The following is a 20953-nucleotide window of genomic DNA, read 5'->3' on the forward strand; positions in this document are numbered from 1 at the left end:
CTCAGAAGCTAGCATTAAAGTACCTTCTCTGTGATTTACAGACACTGCTTAGTATAGATGATAGCTCTTTTGGAAGGTAAGAGAACAGAGATGCCTTCTTGCATAAACAATATTTTACTTTTGTGTGCAAGCAAAATTGAACTTTTAAACAATGCAAATCCAGTCAATTATTTTCCTCAACCCAAACTCTTTATGTTGTGACTAGCTGAAATCCCGCTTTCAGTAACTAAAGTACATATCTGGGTTGCAAGCTACTGATTCTTTATTCTAGGATGTGAGGTGTAAAACCTGGTATTTGTAGCACCAAGGATTTACCCAGCCTGCAAGATCCACCTCAAGCATGCTACAATATCTAGCCTAACCTTTCTGTACTAAAAACAAACAAAGAAAAACCCTCATCTCCTGCTTTATGTAACATCTTGTCTGGACAACACAAAAGCTTGCAACAAATTTGCAATGTTTTGATTGGCCAACTGGATTTTGAAGCTTCTTGCTTACATGCTAACACCTGCCTTTGGCTGTTAACATGCCATTATAATTCAGTTTGTTACAACTGCATTTCAACTAGCCATTTACCCAATGAAATGACAGCATGTAAGCACAAAAGGTTAAGATTACCTCATCTGGGTCTCAGCAGCTACCTCTTATGAAGAGCTAGAAATTACAGAACTTTAATTGCACAGAGTAGTACTTGCTGCATTTGCTTCACTGAATACTTGTGTTGTATTATGGACGATGGCCGTGCCCTCTGGGCAATAATGGGACAACATGAAGTCTTTCTACTGAGAATGGAGGGCAATTTGGAGAACGCCCCAAAGCAGCCTTCCCTAACCTAGTACCCTGCAGATGTTTTGGACTACAACTCCCATAATCACTGACCAGTGGTCATGCTAGCTGGGGCTGATAGGAGCTAGAGTCCTAAACATCTAGAGGGCAATAGGATGGGGAAGGATACCGATACCCCAATATGTTTGTTCTTCTAGCAGACCAGAGGTGACCAAGGATTTTTTTTTTTGCCCTTGCTCTCTGGAGCTGTATGCTTAATTCTCAAGGGAAATGAACAAAAGAAAATCTCTTTGGTAAGCACCCAGCTCTCGCGCTCTCTCTCGCTCTCTCTCTCTCTCTCTCTCTCTCTCTCTCTCTCTCTGCACTGCTATCTGGATGAGGAGAATGCCTTGAAGTCAGCGCTAAGAGGTTTGACTCAGGCAAGACTTTGCTGTGCATGTGAAAAGAAGTGAATTATTTAATATTATGATTTCAGGGAAACAGCAAGTTAGCAAGGAAAAAAGAAAAAAAACTTTCAACAAAAGATAACACATAGGTTATCATTTTTGGAAGTGCGAATGGCCTAGTCCAGGCATCCCCAAACTGCGGCCCTCCAGATGTTTTGGCCTACAACTCCAATGACCCCTAGCTAACAGATGCCTGGCCTAGTCTACCATTGGCACTTCATAAACAATACTTTTAAAATACGTAATACCTAATTCAATGGATCTTTAAACACATAAAAGCAATTCCTTTGAGCATTTTGGAAAGACAAATAATAACTGAAGCTAGAGAAATCAACTCTTCTGTTTTTCTTTCAGTACCTACAAGTTCAACAACACATGAATCCACAAGCAAGTTTGGCCAGAGGCTGCTACCCAGAGACCAATTACTTATAACAAATGAGAGTTTTGAAATAAGTCTCCTTTGGTCGTTCTTTGGCTTCACAATGTGTAGATGCACAAACCAGGGCCTCTATCTTCCTGGAAGCTGTACGCCGGCTCCCACGGCCAATAAAGCAAGATAAGCGCCGCAACCCCAATACTTTGATTACAAAGAAACTTTAGAGTGTTGCAAACAGGGATTTTTGTTGCAGGCACTTGTAAGGCTAAATATTCAGTTAAGGTGACAATTAGCTGGAGATCCTTTGGTAAAAAGAATGTGACACACTAGAAATCTCACAAATGGGAACACAGAAACAGTGTATTAAAGACAGTGGGCAGGATTCACCTAACCAGCCTCATCAACAGAAGCCCCGTTCAAGGACTTCCACATGTACAATTTGGATCCTGCACTCCCTGAAATTTGTTTTTTTTTTTGGGGGGGGTGGAAGCAGTAAAGCCACATGAACAACACGAGGAGGTAGGAGAGAGAGGAACCATTCCACCTGACAAGTTGTAATGCTTGCACAGATAGAATGATTGGAAGAGCAAGATGTTGAATTCCACCCAGTAAGTACAGCTAGGAGAGTTTTTGTTTCCAATATTCAGATATAATATGGAAACTAGTTTGACTGAGACCCCAACCAGGAGCTCTAAGTTTCTTTTCAATGCATGAGAATTGAGGAGAGGGGAGAAGAGAATTGTCAAATGTTTGTACTTGCTCATACACATTATGATCAACCAGTTAGTGGCTTGGTACAGATTAATGGCACGTCCCTTTTTCCTTCCAAATCTTTCAGTTATAAACATGGTGCAATAAATCTGGCTGAACATATAATGATGTAAAATTGTATGCAAGACTATAGTATAAATGAGATGCATCTTTTGTTAAAAACCTCCTTGAACAGATATCTGCCAGCATTGTTTTCTAAAAAGTACTTGTCAAACACTAATTAAAATATAGTTCAGTTTAAGCTTGCAACTTTGTGTTCTGCTCAGTCTTTGAAAATGAACTTCCAAGAAAGGATCTGTTCAGCATAGCAACTCACCTTCCAGAAGTTATCAACTTTGCCATAGACAAGCGACTGGTCCTGCCGTTTAATTACATTGAAGTGCTTGATGTCACTGGAATTCAGATATTGTTCCACAACAAAACCAAGGAAACTATTGTCTGGAGTGTGAGCTGTAAACCAACCAAACAAAAAATCAGCACTGCATCATTATGCATCACTGCAACACTGTCATAAATCTTATCTTCTATTATGTATTATCCGAAGGATATTGTCATGCTGCAATTCACATGGCTGTTGACAGGTAGCACTGTGAGGTACAGCATGGTAAAAAAAACAACTGGGCTCAGAACTGCTGGGCCAATGCAGCAGCATAAGGGGCTGAGGAGGAGGGAGATAGAAAGGCAGAAGGTGGCACAGGCCAGAGGGTGGGGGGGCAGGTAAGTGAACAAGATGTTTGGCAAGTTGTAAGGAGAAATGGGAAGAGAAATGTCTTTGATGAGGAGTAAGGGGAGTGGGTTAAACCACTGAGCCTAGGGCTTGCTGATCAGAACGTCGGCAGTTCGAATCCCCGCGACGGGGTGAGCTCCCGTTGCTCAGTCCCAGCTCCTGCCAACCTAGCAGTTCGAAAGCACGTCAAAGTGCAAGTAGATAAATAGGTACCACTCCGGCGGGAAGGTAAACAGCGTTTCTGTGTGCTGCTCTGGTTCGCCAGAAGCGGCTTAATCATGCTGGCCACATGACCCGGAAGCTGTACGCCAGCTCCCTCGGCCAGTAAAGCAAGATGAGCACCGCAACCCCAAAGTTGTCCGCGACTGGACCTAATGGTCAGGGGTCTCTTTACCTTTAAGGGGAGTGGGTGGCTTTGGTGAGGGGTTGATAAGGGTAGGTGGGATTGTTCAGCAAAGGGAGCAGGGGTGCAGCCCCTAGCATCTAATAAGTACCTAGAATATATGTTTACTTTTTCATTATATTCAAAGACTTTTGATATTAAAAGTGAAGAATACCAAAATAACTACAGACCTATAAAAACAGTTTAATATGTGAACATATATTCTTTTTTAATGTAATATCTCCACTTGGAGGACTCCGAGGGCTAACTCCTATTCTGAAAAGCAAAAATTGCTTTTGTAAACAACTTGAACTTACGAAACATTGTGTAGAATTGTTGTGGGTTAAGGTTCCATTTTCCCCATGGAGTTTTGTGGCCTTTAGATTGGGCATAATGAGCATGGTTAAACTCTGGTTCGGTCCCAAATGAATCTAGCACTCGTAACATGCACCTGTGCAAAGATAAAGGAAGGCAACAACAGTGTTAGTAACTGGTGACCATGCTTTCTAAAGCTGATACAGAAATTTCTGGCATAACCGAAAATAAAAGCAATACCATGATATGCATCAACTCAGCATAGTTACTATCCATAATTATTCACGCCAAAGAAAATACAGTAAACACCTGCCTCTGATAGCAACACCATGGGCCAATTTACACCATAAACCTAGCAATCCTGTGACTTAGAAATAGCCCATTCTCCCCAAATACCAGGTATTATTATTCTTACTTGCACATGTCCACTGACAAATGGGCTAGAAGTACTTCTTAACAATGGCCTAGGAGTACTTTGTTGAGAAGTTTTGATAGAAAAAGTATTTGAAAGGCAGCTTCAGAGTTGGGATAGGATCGGGGAGGGGGGGAGAAGAGTTGCAAGAAATTAAACATAAAGAAGAATTTTCTGACATTAACAACTGTTGGAGAGTGGATCAGACTCCCTCAGGAGGTGGACTTTCCTTCCTTGGAGGTTTTTAAGCAGAGGTTGGACGGCTATCTGTCATGGATGGTTTAGCTGAGTTTCCTGTATTGCAGAGGGTTGGACTAGATGACCCTCAGTGTCCCTTCTAATGCTACAATTCTGTGATTCTATTTTATGCATCCATGATACTTCCACATTCTAAGTCCCCTAAGTCTGCACTAGGTAGCTAAAATTCAAAGCTTTATGTCAACTGCTTCCAGTGAAAACATTTTACAGCAGCAGAATTGTTTTTTGATTACATCAAGTGCTTGTCGGGAACCAAACGTATTATTTAGTAGAATAAATCATACAGCAGAAGGAATCTGTTGGGTTATACTGTGGAAAGGAGAGTGGGATTTGAATAAAAGCATTTGGTTTTAAGCCAAATGCAGGACGTGGGATGATTCTTGGAAGATAAGGATTAGCAAAATGAGTAGGCTGAATTAACTATCTGAAATACAGTGACAGGTTACATAATATTTATTATTCTCCCCATTGCATTAAAACTGATAACAAAGAAATGAATCACCAAGCCAAGTTTTAATGCACTGTTATGCATATGGCGCACTCTTAAAAATAATGTTTGAAGGAAAGTTAACCAAAGTTAAGAAAAGGTATATAATGTGATTCCTAAAGTAGCTTTACTGTTAAGTATTCTTCTTCTCTACTTTTCATAGAATTATAGGGCTGAAAGGGATCCCAGGGGCCATCTAGTCCAACCCCTGCAATGCAGGAATCTCAACACATGGTTCCCCATCCAATTTGAAACCATACCAGACTCTACTTAGCTTTGCAAATGTGCTAGCAGTTTTACTGCTATACCACTTGGAGGTGTTTTGCTGACTTCCACTTTATAGACTACCAAAGAATAACTGGAAAACAGAAAACTTAAAGAAAACCAAAGGATAACTAATTCAACTTCCTGAACTGAAAAAGCAAGATATTGTTGGAATCCATTGTCAACAAATGCCTCCAGAGCCCACAGCTTTCCAAAGCACTTTATTCAATCACTCAGTTCATGCTGCAAAATGAATAGTTAACCAAGTTACCTCAAATGCCAAAAACTGCCTTTTAAAAATTTGAACCATTTGGTAAAGAAAAGCAGTTGAAATATCCATGTTATTTCATATATTTAATGAACTAGGAAGAAGGAAAGCAATGAGGTTTTAGTTTGTCAGGCACATTTTTCCTCCCATCTTCTGCCTAATAGAATCTGCTCAGTTTCTAAAATTTGGAATCCAGTGGCAATGTAAACCTGCATGAATGAAAAATGAGTGAATATATGTTGCCCATTCATATTTTCAATTATGTTTCTCAGGCTCTGTTCAGCTACAGCTGCAAACCATGGCTTGTGTTACGTAATAAAGCTTGCACACACATGCACACTCTCCTTGCTCATCTGAAAAAATATTTACTTCCATTTTCCTGCAAGCCTATTACATTTGAGCCATATGGATTATGCTTTCACTACAAACTAGAATGGCAAACCACAGCTTGAAGCTGATTTGAAAAGATGGTTTGGAGAGCAAGTATAAACTTTGGTTCAGTTCACCACACTGGATAGAAAAACAAGCCCTGGATTGTGTGTAAGAGGAAGTAATTGGGTGTCAGTGGGGAGAAGGGAGGGTATGAAAACAAGGTTTGTACACAGTGCACCAAAATAAAGTCTGGAGATACACCTGAGTCACCCTGACCACAAAAAACTAAAGCAACTAAAAAGCAGGAAGAATACAAAATAATACAATTCATTTTTGTTAAGTTTACTTTCAGATACGCATAATCAAATATTAAAAAACAAAACAGAGATTAATAAATCTAATCAGCAAAAAGTAGTGACTCCAATTGCCAGATGCATTTCAGACTTCTTCTTCAGTAGCATATAAACGACAATTAGTGGATTAGCTACTCCATAATAGAATCAGATTCAGGCTTGAATAAATCAGGAATCTTAGTCTTAAGATAAAAATATTACATTTCTGCTCTGTACAAGATTTATCCTCCTGATATCCCGGAATTTTCCAGTTCCACTTCTCTGAAGGAGGGGGGGGGGAGACTCCCAATGCTCTGGCCTTGAGGGACATAAGGGGGTGCAGAAGCTACTGTCATACAATTTCTTACAGGTTGGGCACTTGCGTTTTAAAGCAGGAGCAAGGCTGCTTGTTGAGCACAGGCCTGCAAATGAACAGCGCTCCTATGAAGAAGCAGCTACTCATACACAGGAGTTCTTTTCCGACGTCCACACAAGATGTGAGGACAGCCTGGGTATGTGACACTGGTGCCATGGCCTTATGTGAATGCTCTATAGGAGAGTAGCACATAAATAGGGCTAGTTTAGAAATTCAGATTCAACATCACGAACAATGAGGAGAAATATGTAAAAATGCACTAGATATGTGGAACCACAATTCCTTCTGATAAATTTCTTTAGAAAGGAATACTTACTGGTAGTGAACCCAGGATGGTCCAAGGGTTTTCTTGAACTGAGTGAGCCCAACAATGTCAATGTAAATTAGTTCCACTACTTTATCCCCTTGAGTTGGGCAGCCAGATCTGTTACCAACAACCTTCTTCATAATCCTAATAGTAAGAAAAAATAATAACTTTATTTCCACCGAATTCCTGCATTCATACATAAGAATGAAATAAATTTAGTCTTAACAGTGAGCTTTTATTTTTCCATTCCCAGAGACAGAATGACTAACAAACCAGTGTGTGTGTGTGTGTGTATGTATGTATGTATGTATATGTATGTATGTATGTATGCACATGTGTTGCCTCAACATGATTTTTGAAGAGCAGTGTCTGAGAAGGAGTCACTGTAATTCCAAAAGCCTGCCCAAGGCAGTATTCTAACCCTCAGCACTGATCTAACATTTACTCATCCCCACTTTACTCATCCCCAGTCTTTTTTATTATTCTTGTCCTTTGTTGAGCTAAGCCATGGTTTGATTTAGTGCGTCATCAAAACCTGGCCTTGTGGTTAGGCTCTTTTCTTGCTAACTGTGAGCTACAGCCAAGCCTTGTTCTCAGCACTTGGGTTTGGAAAACAAGCTAAACAATCATTGGTTAGCTCAGCAGAGGAGTTAAAAAAGACCAGGAAGAAGCATAATGGTTGCAACCAACTCTCCTTGTACCTGCACATCCACACAGTCCCAGAAAACAATTGTTTGTCTAACTGTATTGTGCAAGCAAAGACTAATGTGAAAAATATGGTTTGTGCAACATGGCTTTCCTGCCTCTACTCTTCACTGCAGCCTTTTCCAGGAGCCCCACTAGAATGAAGTGGAATATTGTGTCAGGGAATGGAAGCAGGAAATGGAATAGGTTGGAGCTGGAAGCCATTTTCCCTATAATGAAGTACCTATGCCTTTCCCCACCCTTCATTGAGTGCCACCTCCCCATTTCCTGCCTAGCAATCCAATACTGATAGGTAACCCTCACAACTGACCTTGAGTTCTGTTTTCCCTCTGTGAGCTACATGTTTCAGAGAAGCCAATTCTCCTTGTACTGTATACTTGTGAAACACTGCAAGAGGAATAAATCCCCAAGCTTACCATGGCATGGATGTGCACATGGGTGTACACATGCGCAATAGCTCTTCTTTCCAAATTTGGTAGTAGGTGACCTACAATGTGCTTCCAATTTCTTATTAGGGTTTTATATATTGGGAAAGTGAGATGGCTCCAAAAAATTGGTCTTTCCAGATGCAACTAACTTGCCAGATCCTCCATCTCCAGAGAAATTATGCTAGTCTCATTTTGAAATAGCATTAGTCTCGCATTTCAGCAAACAGTACTACTGACAGAGGTATTAATGCATGGAAATGTCCACAACAGGGTTAACACTTGATAACTTCCTTAGCATAAACATGTGCTCACTGCACTGGCAGAAATACAGTGAAACCAGACCAGATTAAAACAGATAGGGATACCCTATTATGTTAAACTCACATAATTCTTTCCACAGATGGGCTATTCATGTACCACAGGAGTGTCACCAAATAGTATGACTAATCCTTTAAGCCCATATTGTAAACATTTTCATTCCTGGCTGCTTATGTATAGTATACAGATACAAGCATACACACTTCCCGGACTAGCTGCCATACATTAGCTGTCTGGCTTAATTTACAAGGAAGCGTAATAGAGAAGTATTTCAGGCTTATTGAGTACATGGTGCAGCAGCTCTTTGAGGCCTTGAAATCCAAACTCATCGGTTTCTGACATACAAATACAGTAAACCCACAACTTATGTGGGGGTTACGTTCCTGGGATCACGCCTAAAACCACGTATAGTCAAAACACGTTAGATGTAATGGTGTGTGGGGTTTGCCTTTGTTCCCAGAAGCCTGCCCCCTTTCTGCCTGCTTTTATCTTTTATTATTTGTTTGCATTTTTTTTGCCAAGAGCATAAAGCTGAATGCCAACTAGTTAAGTGTGCATAAGTTGTGGACTTACTGTACCAACACCTGTGCTATTAAACATTGCCCCCAGCACAATACAGTGTAACCATGGGCTTAATTCTCAATGTGTTTCCAATGAAATAATTTAGAAATTATGGGTGGAATGCTGAAGAACAGGACCTTCAGAAAATAGCTCAAAATCCAAAACCTTTCTGGGAAAAAATGATGGCTTTCACACAACTGATAAACAGTTTCATGTTGGAAATAAAGGTTATTTAAGAAAAAGAGGAAACAAATTAGAATACATTTCTCTTGCTACAGATGTCTAGCACACCTGTAACGGCAGAGAATAGAACTGCTTAGTTTTGAATTTTCCAGCATTCATTTATGAAGCCTCAGGAGGAAGCAGTGACAATGAAAACATATTATGCTTTTCATGGTGCACATATTTAGCTTATGAAAATAATCTACTTATCATCTGTTTAGTGAATTATCACTTTCATTTTCCTCTTCACAAAATTATAGGCTGTAGAATAAAGGCTTCAATAGATTTTGCAGTTAAAAGAAGGGGTTTTTTTGGTACTCAAGTTTCAAAGTGGAAAATAATCTCCTTACTCCTTGAGCTCCGCCAATGAAGCTGAAATCCTAATGTCATGGCCTAGTAAATAGAGAGATGTAATTAAATCACTCCACTGGACTAATTCACCAAGTGGGCCACCACTAAAGGCATTTTCTGCAATCTTGAATCCAGATTCTTTTGTGAGGAGTCCCAGATGAACAAGGACCTGAAAAAGAAAGCAGAAACGTAAGTATTCAGTACTGGATATATATGGAACAGAGGGTTTAACTATAACATCATTTTACATCAATAGCCCCAATTGTTAGTGCTACAACATAGCATATTAAATATTTGTACTTAATTATTTCAATCACTTATAAAACACCTAGAAGCTGTTCATTTACAGCATCTACAGAACGTTAAAAACACAGACAAAATACTCTTCAGCCACAGACTCACAGGCTAACAGGCACAATGCAAAAGGGAAAGAAACTAAGAGAATAAGTCATGCATTCAAAGGCATCAATTATTGAAGTTACTTAAGACCTACTCATATGGGCAGAAGTGTGCAGAGAGAGAAGCAAGGCCTCACTTTTGTGTGAGAAGCATATGCAAGCTCCTGTTTGTGAGTTGGGGATCTGCACAGCTGGGACCCGTGGCGTGCGTGGGCAGGGCAATGGGGGAAGTTGCCCTGGGCACAAAATTGTTAGGGGTACAAAATTTCTAATAAACAACAACAACAACAACACACCCTCTTCCTCATGTGGGTGGAGGAGAAGATTTAGGCAATGGCCAGTTGCTCAGGTTCCCTCTGCACGGGCTTTAGAAAGATACCTGCTCCCGACCAAACCCCCATCCTGCTCAATGCTCACAGGCATCACAGCTGCAAAGATACTTGCCTTGCCCCAGGCAACCCACGCTACGCCACTGGTTGGCACACACCCCACAATTAGGTTCTCAGACTACATGGAGCTCCTGCAAATGTGCTCATACATTGGTATTTTCCCCTTACATAACCCGTAAGAAGGTGGACTAAAAGTGAGCCACTCCCCACTCCCTAAACATTTATGCCCTATGCAAAACATGAATAGGGCTACTCTCAGCAGTATCATTTATTTAGCCAGCAATATTCAAATACCACTAAATCGCAGTCTCTAAGAGATTCACATAAAACAGCACAAAATACCAATTCAATATAGCAATAAAATAAACTTCAAAAACAGTAAGTTTTGGGAGTGAAACTTGGGGTTGTAAGATGTCCCCAAAAAGTGTCATGTCAGTTTTTGTTTGAAAAAACCATGGGACTTTTTCAATGCCAGGATATTAACAGTGGCTGGAGCAATAAAGTACACCAATGACAAACAACACCATCTCACCATAAACCTGTACCAACCTGGTTGGATCACAGGGATGTGGGTCCGAGCCCCACACTGGGCAAAATATTTCTGCATTGCAGGGAGCTGGATAAAAACAACCCTCATGGTCTCATCCAACTCTACAATTCTGTGATGACTAGGAAAATCATATCCCAAATTATTGTATTTGCAAGGCCAAAAAAGCACCTCACATATAAACTGCAATTAGTTTTCTTAGGATATTTTGTGTGTCCCAGGTGCTTTTTGTGCACAGATAGAAAACTGTAAATAGTATGTGGCTCCTTTTTAGTCCTAGAAAGACTACATTGTAGATAAATTCTGCAATAAAAAAGTGCACCCGGGGTATAATTCTAACTCCAGACATCTGGATTAAAATTAAGGTATTCCATACAGGATGCTAATATTTCATAGTATCCAACATTACTCTGATGAAAATAGGGATGCCCTATTTAGTCATCATCATCATGCTCCACCCATCTGACTGGGTTGCCCCAACCACTCTGGCAGCTTCCAACATATAGAAAAATATAACAAAACAAACATTTAAAAACTTCCCTATACAGGGCTGCCTTCAGGTGTCTACTATAGGTTGCATAGTTATAATCTCCTTTACTCAGGGGTCGCATAACTCCATACCCTCCAACATTTATCCAATTAAAATAGTAGGGACATCCTAAGGAAAAGCGAGACATTTCAGGATCAAATCAGAAACCAGGGCGGCTTCTGTAAATCCTGCACTGTCCCTGGAAAATAGGGACATTTGGAGGGTCTGACATTTGAAATCAGCTTATATCAGGCCCTTAACACCACGGAGAGACTGCAAGTCAATACCTGTCTGCCCAGAATCAAGATTATTCAGATACTATTTTACCTTTATCCTCAAAATGCTCCTTTCCTTGGATTCATGTTTTTAATTGGATTAAAATCCCACTGGCAGAGAATTGTAACTGGTTTTTAGTTAGCATACACTACCTACTTAAGTGTCACCATTTGGAAGCATTTTGAATTGCTAGCTTGGTTACCTCTCTCTTTTTCTCTGACATACGAAGAGGTATACTGTACCATACTGACATATGGCAAGTATATTGAACCAACTCCTACTCGACCCTTAGAGCTAATGGGGCAGTTTTATGGATGCAGCAATGTAAATGGTATTTCTGCCTTGGAGCAAAACTCACTTTTTTTCGTTTTCTCTTCTCCAGGTTTTGTTTTTCAGCAAGTGATTTAATTGCTTCTATCCAAGTGTCTGCCATCCTTCTTATTCGTAGCATCATCCACCGGAATTCTTCATGCCTGGACATCATTTTGTATAGCAATTCAAAATTTGTTCTGATTTCAGCCTTCAATTAAACAGAAAAGTTTTAAATGTGATATTGCAGAAATGATTATTTTTTTCCTAATAAGAAATCTCTCTAAAGTGTGTGGGTGTGTGAGGCACAGTGTCATTTCACTTCATTTATTTAAAAATTGCATACAGATATTCCAAAATTCAAACTCACAAAGTCGGAAAATGAAAAGTAAGCTCTCGGGTATTATCCATGTGATAACTGAGCTCATCATGTGTTCTCCCCTCCCTGCATATTACTTTGGTAATTTCATACATTAAGAAAAATACATTTCCCCAGCTACCATACCGATATGATATACAGGTTAGCCATTATGTGCTTGCTTCTCATATTCACATTTTTAAACATACACCTGAAATAGTAAATTTATGGAGTGGCTCTTAATTGTTAAGTTAATAGTATAACATTTGCTTTATTCAGTACTGCAACTCTTTCATTAGAAAGAAAGGATCTTAACTTGTGACATACTACTACTTTATTATTATATAATAAATATATTATTATATAATTTAATGTTTCTCTCCCCCCCCCAGGCTCCCAATTTTAATGAAGTTGACTTTATGTACACCAAATATGTCTGCTGACTGAATAGACCTACCTGCAATATAAAGAGTATGCTTCCAAATATTTGCTGTAGTATCTAAAAATTGTGTATTAACTTCTAAGTATGTCCAACAAGTGCATGTTTCCAAAAGAACGGCAAGAAAAAGCAAGTGTGTGAGATTAGGACGAGAATTACTAGGCATTCAGACAGTTTAGGTTTACTTTATGACCCAAGATTTGTTTTTTGTTTTTTCCTCCCTACACTGAAAGCTGAACTTAAGGTAACTCCAAGGCCACTTTGTTAACCATACTCCTTACCATTGTCTTTTGATCAGTTTCTTCATTAGTATTTTTTGCTCTCCAGGGTAAACGAGGACACCAGTTTTCAACCTGCAGATATAGGGATCTTTTGTTAGGCACAGCTTCAGATGCATCAAGCAAGATGTTCATTCGGCTATTTCCTTGATGCGACCCCATTCTCATTTGCTGGCAGCCATAACAAAACAGCACAAGGGCAGTAGGCAACAAACCAGAAAAAAGGCACCTCTTTGAAGATATCATAGCAACAGCAATAGCATTTTCAAAAGACGACGAAAACAGATTGGCTATTAAAAGTCTTATCTTTGACCTCTTCAATAAACTGGCTCCCTTTCATTAACTGATCAAATCTTCAACGTAACATATACGTATCGTATGAAACAACCCTGAAGAAGTTGATATGAGAAAATTGGAGTGCTCAGCACAACAGGACAGCTGGCACATGGAGAAAAATGTGTTTAAATCATTATGCATGAATAAAGCACAACAATAGTCAATAATAAATAAAAAACTATGACATTAAGACTTTACTTCTTTAGAAGAAGGAACACCAATATCCACAGAAGGCAACACTTCCCTTACATTGTCCCTCGAGACGGACAGATGCCAACAACAATGAATATATGAGAACACAGGATGCCATGAATCCATTCTCCTATCGTAATGGATTTCCTGGCGGTACTAATGCACATTGGCATCCAAAAACACGTGGGATTCATAACAGCAAATATTTTTCTACAGTCCAAAAATGAGTGTTCCAGTGATAAGGACACTAAAAAAAATGATTCACTACAAAAAGGCCAAAACCTTTGCCACTCACCAAAATCTTCAGTGCTAGCAGAGGAGTTAATAACTTACCAGTCAAAAGAGTTTGAGTCCATCTGCCAAATTGCCCATAACACTATCATGGTTTGCTCATTACTTTCATTAATGTTTTGTTGTTGTTGTTAAAATAGAAATGGAAAGTGCAAGGAGGTCTGATTAGGATTCCACCGTGTCCGTGATCAACCCTTTCCTCCTGCACCACTGTGCTAAAAAAACAACAACACCCCACCCTAAACTGCTGTTAGTCCTAGGACAGGGACTTTGAAATCTGTGATTTAAAGTAGGCTATAGTCCAAAATTTAATCCATAAAAAGACAGCCTTATATAATCTGCTTTTTGTTAGTACTATTTTTTTTTGGGGGGGGGATAAATAGATGAATAAAGAAATGCTTCTGACCATGTTAGAATCTCTATTGCCTAATTCTGATAGAAAGAACAGCTAGAGGGATGGTAGGATTGTCATCAGCAATCAAAATTTTAGCCAATGGCACACTATTACCAAGCAAGCTTCTTCACAAGCAACTTTATAATTTTGTCTTGCAGCAGAGGTACTTCACCATGCTACATACTGAGGAACAACTACACATTTTAAGCAGAATCTCCTCGTCAGAAGTCACTAGAGAAAAATAGTTCGCACCTATGGTGAATTACTAAGCTAAAGCACATAAATTATTCTACCCACCCCCCAAAAACCCAATTTTCCTTTTTAGTACTGTTCTCGTTCCTTACTGAAACTACCACATTCCTTAATGCAGAATATCCATGTCTAGAACTCTAGTTGAAAATTATGATGAATGATTTAAAGAGTGAATTGTGTTGAGAAAGAATCTTCCATCTCTGAGAGGATGCCTGGAGAAATAATTCTCCATGACTTTGGAGCATCAGATAGAAAGGTAGACCAGGGAAGAGTCTGCTGCAAAAAGAAGACAGGTTTTTGATCCATTTTCACTGTGGCTGAAAGCCTGCAGGGGGCAAAGACAAAGGAAGCACCACACTTTTCTAGGAAGTGGGATACACCACAGCCAGCTGCCACTGCTTCCTGTGCTTTTTAAAAGTTAGGAACACCCAGAGACAAAGGAACTGTTGACAAGTTGTGCAGACAAGAAGACTGACACATACTAGGCAGTATCTTTGATATCTTATAGATGTAAAATAAAATAAAAACTTAATGCAAGTTAAGAGACCCAGTACACCTGTCCATTCAACATCGAACAGGTGTATGAGATAGATGACATTTTACGAATGAATATTTATGCCACCCCATCCACTATTATGTGAATATTTAAAAGGCTTTAACTTTTTTTCCTTTTCACAGAACTGGATTAAATTTGCAGGCATTGTAGCATCTCATAAATCAACAACACCTGACAAATTACAGATAAATAACTTCAGGGATTAATTCAGCCTTTATAGTTTTGGATTCACTAAATCTCTCCTACTCTTTTGTGGGGACTCTTTTGTATAAAAATAGCATATACAGTGGTGCCTCGCTAGACGAATTTAATTCGTTCCACAGGTCAATTCTTTAACGAAAAATTCGTCTAGCAAATCCCATAGGAATGCATTGAAATATATATATATATTGCCCATAGGAACGCATTAATTGAATTTCAATGCATTCCTATGGGAAACCGCGATTCGCTAGACGAATTTTTCGTAAAACAAATTCGTCTTGCGAGGCAACCTCCGCTTGAAAAATCTCTCCATTAAGCGAAAAATTTGTCTGACGGGGCATTCGTCTAGCGAGGCACTACTGTACACCATAGAGGTGTCCCAGACAGATATAATGTTTCAATTTTTGTAGACACACTGTTTGCTGTTTTTTCAATGCCTGCATCTCAAAAACGTCGCAAGTCACCTGCAAATATCATCTTAACAAACTCTGGGCTCCTAACTACAGTAAGTAAAAATTCCCTGCATGTCCCAAAATCTTGGAACAATACCTTTAAAATATTGTCAGTTCTTGAAAAAATACTCACACATAGTCTTCTATTTCATGAAAAGTTATGCAACAATCTGTTTTAGTTTGCTCCTGGCCTGTCAGTATTTTGCATGTCATCTTTTAAAGATCCCCCCAGTTACTAGGCTAGTATTACTGTGGTCAGGCTATCTCTGTCTAGGAACAAAATAAAAAAAATTCCTTCAGTAGCACCTTAAAGACCAACTAAGTTTTTATTTTGGTATGAGCTTTCGTGTGCATGCACACTTCTTCAGATACCAACAGGAACAGGCAGAGCTAGCAATATACATGCCATGCCACTGTGGATACTTGAACCTTCAGTGACTCAGCAGCATCAAGGAGCATGCTAAAGTATGAACTTCAATCCTTTTTTGGGGGTGTTACCCCATTCAGAAGGAGCTGTGCATCCAGCTCCCAGGCTGACCAATCCATGGGCACACCTTTATCTTGTCAGAATTTAGTTTATTCATTGTCAGCTTTAGTTTATTCATTCCCATCCTGCTTCCAGATTCCCGAGCACAACTGTATTTGCTGAAAATGTGGCACATAAACAAAGCAACTCAACTATATGCTGTACTCTCAAAGGTCATCTACTCTCAAAGGTCTTTATCAAGACACTTTAAAAATTCCAACCATTCCACGTATTTCATATGTTCCTGCAAACCATTCAAAACCCAAACAAACAAACAAACAAACAAACCCTGACATCTCATGAAATATGATGAAGAATCTAGAAATTAAAATTATTGTTCTATTATTCAAAAAACATGTTTTGGGACACAGTGATTACATTTTAAACGAAAATATTGTCATTTAACACAGCTTTCTTTTCTTTTTAACTTCCCAGAACAACTTTACACAGTCACCCATTTTAGCATTCAGGTTTCATGCATATCATGAACTATCAATTCTCCATCACTGCCTATTGACAAATTATTTAATGAGATACCAGTTCCAGGTTATCTTTAGCAAGCAACACAGTTCATATATCCACATCATTGTAGTGGTTATTATAATTTTATTCCATGCTTGCATTCACAAATATTTAAGCTTTCAGAATTTGCTGTTTAGCTTAAGCATAACATTAATCACAGGATTAAGTATGCTGAATTTAAGCTCAAGGTTAATACCATGACCAAACAATATTAGTTTTATGTGCTGTCAAAAAGAAACCTCTTAGGAAACCCCCCAAAGACTTTTATGTTTGCTGTTCACTAAACATAAAACAGATTGATGAGTAATATGGATCATTTCTTCTTCAGGGAAGCACAATGAATTCTATACAATTATGTACTGTAACAAATGTCACACAAAGAACTTCATAAATTCCCTAAATTCTGGAGTGTTTGAAGATCTAGGATTCACTATTTTTTCCTAAATACAGAAGCATCCTAATATCTCAAGCAAAGGACATGATAAACACAAATCACCAGGCCTTGACATTTTTTTCTCCATCAACAGTTACAAGATGGCTGAGAGCACTGATAGTGAATTGGGTGTTATAAACAACATTTTGCCCCATTGGCTGCATAGCTCTAACCTGATGTATATAATGGCCTTGCACAAAATGGAAGTCTATAGGGTGTTCTCCTAGCCAACATGTTAGGTCATATGATGCTACAGTAGGTGTCACAGAACACTTATATGCACCTCTCCCAGATTTCAGTTCTTACACTCACTCTAAAAATGGGGTAATGGACTCTGGTAAAGAAAAATCTTTTCAACAATACACAACCTAGAAAACACGTCTTAAAAGTATGACTGATGAGGTTAAAACACCCGCTCCACAAACTTATATATTTATAGCCTTATCATTACACCTTGCTTTTTAGAAAAATGAGATGAGCAAAGGCAAAATTACTCTCCAATCTGAACTGTTTGAGAATATGCTCCTCCTACACTCTAAAAGAACATATTCAAAATAATTTACCACTGCAATTCTGTCTTTCTATTATCCCCGCAAAAGTCTCTGCATGTGATATATTTGTAGATGTTAAACAGTGAAGCCTCATGCAATAGTTCACCAGAGAGGTGAATCATAGTGAAGAGGAATTTGAAAACGTTCCTAAATAATGGCTGAAGAATACTGCACACCTGGCAACCCTGAGATCACTGGATGAAATCGTGTTTTTAATTGTAAATCTTTTTACAGTGTTGTAACTGTTCTAGAATGCTTTTATTTTCTTTTAATTGTGGGAGTGTGTGCTGCCCAGTGTAAGCTGGTAGCCAGCAAATGACAGCAAGAGCCACTGCTGAGGTTCACTGGGACTGCATGTTCCATCTCTTTCTTCAAACCATTTTAACTCACGCAGAACCTATTAGTAAGATAGACTGTAAATCTAATAAGGTAAAGGTAAAGGGACCCCTGACCATTAGGTCCAGTCGTGACCGACTCTGGGGTTGCACGCTCATCTCGCATTATTGGCCGAGGGAGCCAGCGTATAGCTTCCAGGTCATGTGGCCAGCATGACAAAGCCGCTTCTGGCAAACCAGAGCAGCACATGGAAACGCCGTTTACCTTCCCGCTGTAGCGGTTCCTATTTATCTACTTGCATTTTGACATGCTTTCGAACTGCTAGGTTGGCAGGAGCTGGGACCAAGCAACGGGAGCTCACCCCGTCACAGGGATTCGAACCGCCGACCTTCTGATCAGCAAGTCCTAGGCTCAGTGGTTTAACCACAGCGCCACCTAATAAGCAACAGTTTAGAAGTTAAGCCACAAGCTTATTAAATCTAATAAGCAACAGTTTAGAAGTTAAGCCACAAGCTGATCAATAGCCATCAATATTGGATGTACTGATCTTCTAAAAATCTGTTTTCACCCAAGTTATGGCACTCCTTTGCTGGCATTCTCTTGTGAACTGTATTTGTTCCATCATCTATATTGAGCTTAATTAGCATGTCTATAAAAAGATACCGGTAATACTCACTGACACATGCCGGAAACACTATGATACCTCCTGAAGTGAGGGAGATATTAACAAGCTAACTTGCTCTAAGAAGATGTTTTGGCCTTTCATTACCTCTTGAAAGCTGAGAGAATAAATATGCCATTTTTTGGGGGGGGGGAAATACTATGACACACAGTATGCACATAGCATTTTAATAATTTAAAAGAAGAATTCTACGTTCTTCATTAGCTACATCAGCAAGAAATGCTGATGATTCAAAGACAGTTAAATTCTATTAAGGAAAGACCTTCCTTAAAAGGGAACTAATCTTTAAAGTGCAACAAAATTGAAGAGTTCACCCAGGATAACTCATGGTCAATCTGTACTTTGAATATGCAGGGAATGATACCGGAGAGAAATAAACAAAAGAAAATAAAAACGTTTTCCATCTTACACGTGTTATAAAGTACAAACAGTAACATACTGCCGGGGGGGGGGGCACCCTACTGATCATAATTGTGCAGACTATGATCAGAACGATGCAGTGTACATATCAAAGGGCAAGACTAATTACCGGTACTTTTTTGCCCACCAATCTAAATCGCAGTTAAAGGTTTCCAAAAAAACTATGTACTGAGCCACTTTGCCTCTCCACACTAGCATGGGGCCTATGGGGTTAAATTGTGGTTAGCGTTAATTATGATTTATTGTGCTAAACAATTACTGCTTGAAATTTTATTTTAAACTCCAGTCAGTCATTGGGATTTTTCAACAGCTTTACATATCAGTCGCAATACAAATTTACTGACCTCACTGAGGTAAATAAAGAAGGAGCATGTTGATCCATCCACACCGTAACTTGCGTAACAAGGATCAGATCGCCACATATCTTTCATCCACTAGAAGATTAAAAAAACAACACATACAGTCAGCAGATATGGGGTTTATAAGCGTAGCTACAATACCAACCATACATATATAATATGGGTGAACTGGTAGAAAGCAGCATTTGAGATCAGCAAAGTCAGCTGCAGCGATTATTAATCATGTTAATATTTCATGGATGAACATGTAGGATAACCTCAGTGTTAGTCAAGGCATCAACATATGGTTTACTGCTGTGCACACAATGTAAGTGGACCAAGATCTGTTCTATATATGGGGCTTTTTCGGGCTAGGAAGCTGCCTTATATCAAATCAGACCATTGGTCCACTCAATAAAGAAATGCAATCTTACTTTTATTTTGCCCTCACAGTGGGGGAAGCCATCCATGGGAGGCAATTCACACTGTTCCTGGGCTCCATTAATGAGATCTGAGAAGAAAGAGAGAGAGAGAGAGAGAGAGAGAGAGAGAGAGAGAATATCATTCAATAATTGTAGTACACTTCGTAACTTATTCATACTTCATCTCAACCAGCTGTGCAGATGGATCACCACCCAAATTCCAACTGAATTATAAAAATGAGCACTGCCTTTCTCCCACCAACCCCCCCAAAAAACAGAGAATACAACCAGGTAGGAATACAACCAGGCCATACAACCAGGTAGGAATAAAACTGAATGTGCATCAATTGTGCTCAATCAGGACAGGTTGTTAAGAATTAAAAATGGAAATAATTCCTCATCATTTATAATTAAGCACAGCCAAATTCCTAAGCAGAAATGCAATTAACCTATTTGTTAAAACTGAAGTACAGCAATCATTCAATGAGCAGTTGAGAGTCAAATGTTTGACAAACCTCAGAACACAGATGGAAGCTTAATTCATTTTAAAGCTGCGCTCCCTATTATCACTGCATGGAGCACATGCATTTACAGTGGCACGCATGATTATGGGTATGAAAATAGAGAGAGATGGGATGTTGGTCAGAACCTTGGGATCTGAACACCAGAGATTTCTTTCTCTTTGCTATCTGCCTCTACCCAGTCCTCATTTGATTCCGAAAGTCATGTGTGAGAAGTATGTGTATGCACATGTGACTTTGTACAGAGGACAAGGATGAGGAACCTGCAGCCGCCGCCCCCCAGATGTTGTGGACTACATCTCCCGTCATCCATGACCACTGGTCATGCTGGCTTAGGCTGATGGAAGCTGGAGTCCAACCTTTATCTGGCGGGCCACAAGTTCTTCATCCCTACAATCGTTCATCTGTGCAATACAGAAATAACTCAGATTTTCATCTGAACATCTAGGCATGGTGCTGGTTAGCTGGGTGATGGTGTAACTCAATTACACTCTCTCCAGCCCTGCATTTTATATGTTAAGTGTTCATTTGCAGTGTTTTA

The 20953-nt window shown here is 39.3% G+C and overlaps 1 protein-coding gene across 2 annotated transcripts in view; it reads right to left on the minus strand.

Annotated features, from left to right (window-relative positions):
- The window catches only part of MGAT5 (alpha-1,6-mannosylglycoprotein 6-beta-N-acetylglucosaminyltransferase), a 114271-nt gene that overhangs the window by 25997 nt on the left and 67321 nt on the right, over window positions 1-20953 (minus strand). For both annotated transcript variants that reach the window (XM_035130388.3, XM_060279337.2), the window contains 8 exons: window positions 19904-19980; window positions 19476-19565; window positions 12991-13062; window positions 11962-12123; window positions 9464-9633; window positions 6889-7023; window positions 3806-3939; window positions 2696-2829 (listed from right to left, as the gene is read on the minus strand). In XM_035130388.3, coding sequence (XP_034986279.1) covers window positions 2696-2829; window positions 3806-3939; window positions 6889-7023; window positions 9464-9633; window positions 11962-12123; window positions 12991-13062; window positions 19476-19565; window positions 19904-19980 — 974 coding nt within the window. The remainder of the gene's footprint in view (window positions 1-2695; window positions 2830-3805; window positions 3940-6888; window positions 7024-9463; window positions 9634-11961; window positions 12124-12990; window positions 13063-19475; window positions 19566-19903; window positions 19981-20953) is intronic.

The sequence above is a fragment of the Zootoca vivipara genome, chromosome 1, assembly GCF_965207765.1.
Source record: "Zootoca vivipara chromosome 1, rZooViv2.hap1.1, whole genome shotgun sequence".
Classification (NCBI taxonomy): Eukaryota; Metazoa; Chordata; class Lepidosauria; order Squamata; family Lacertidae; genus Zootoca; species Zootoca vivipara.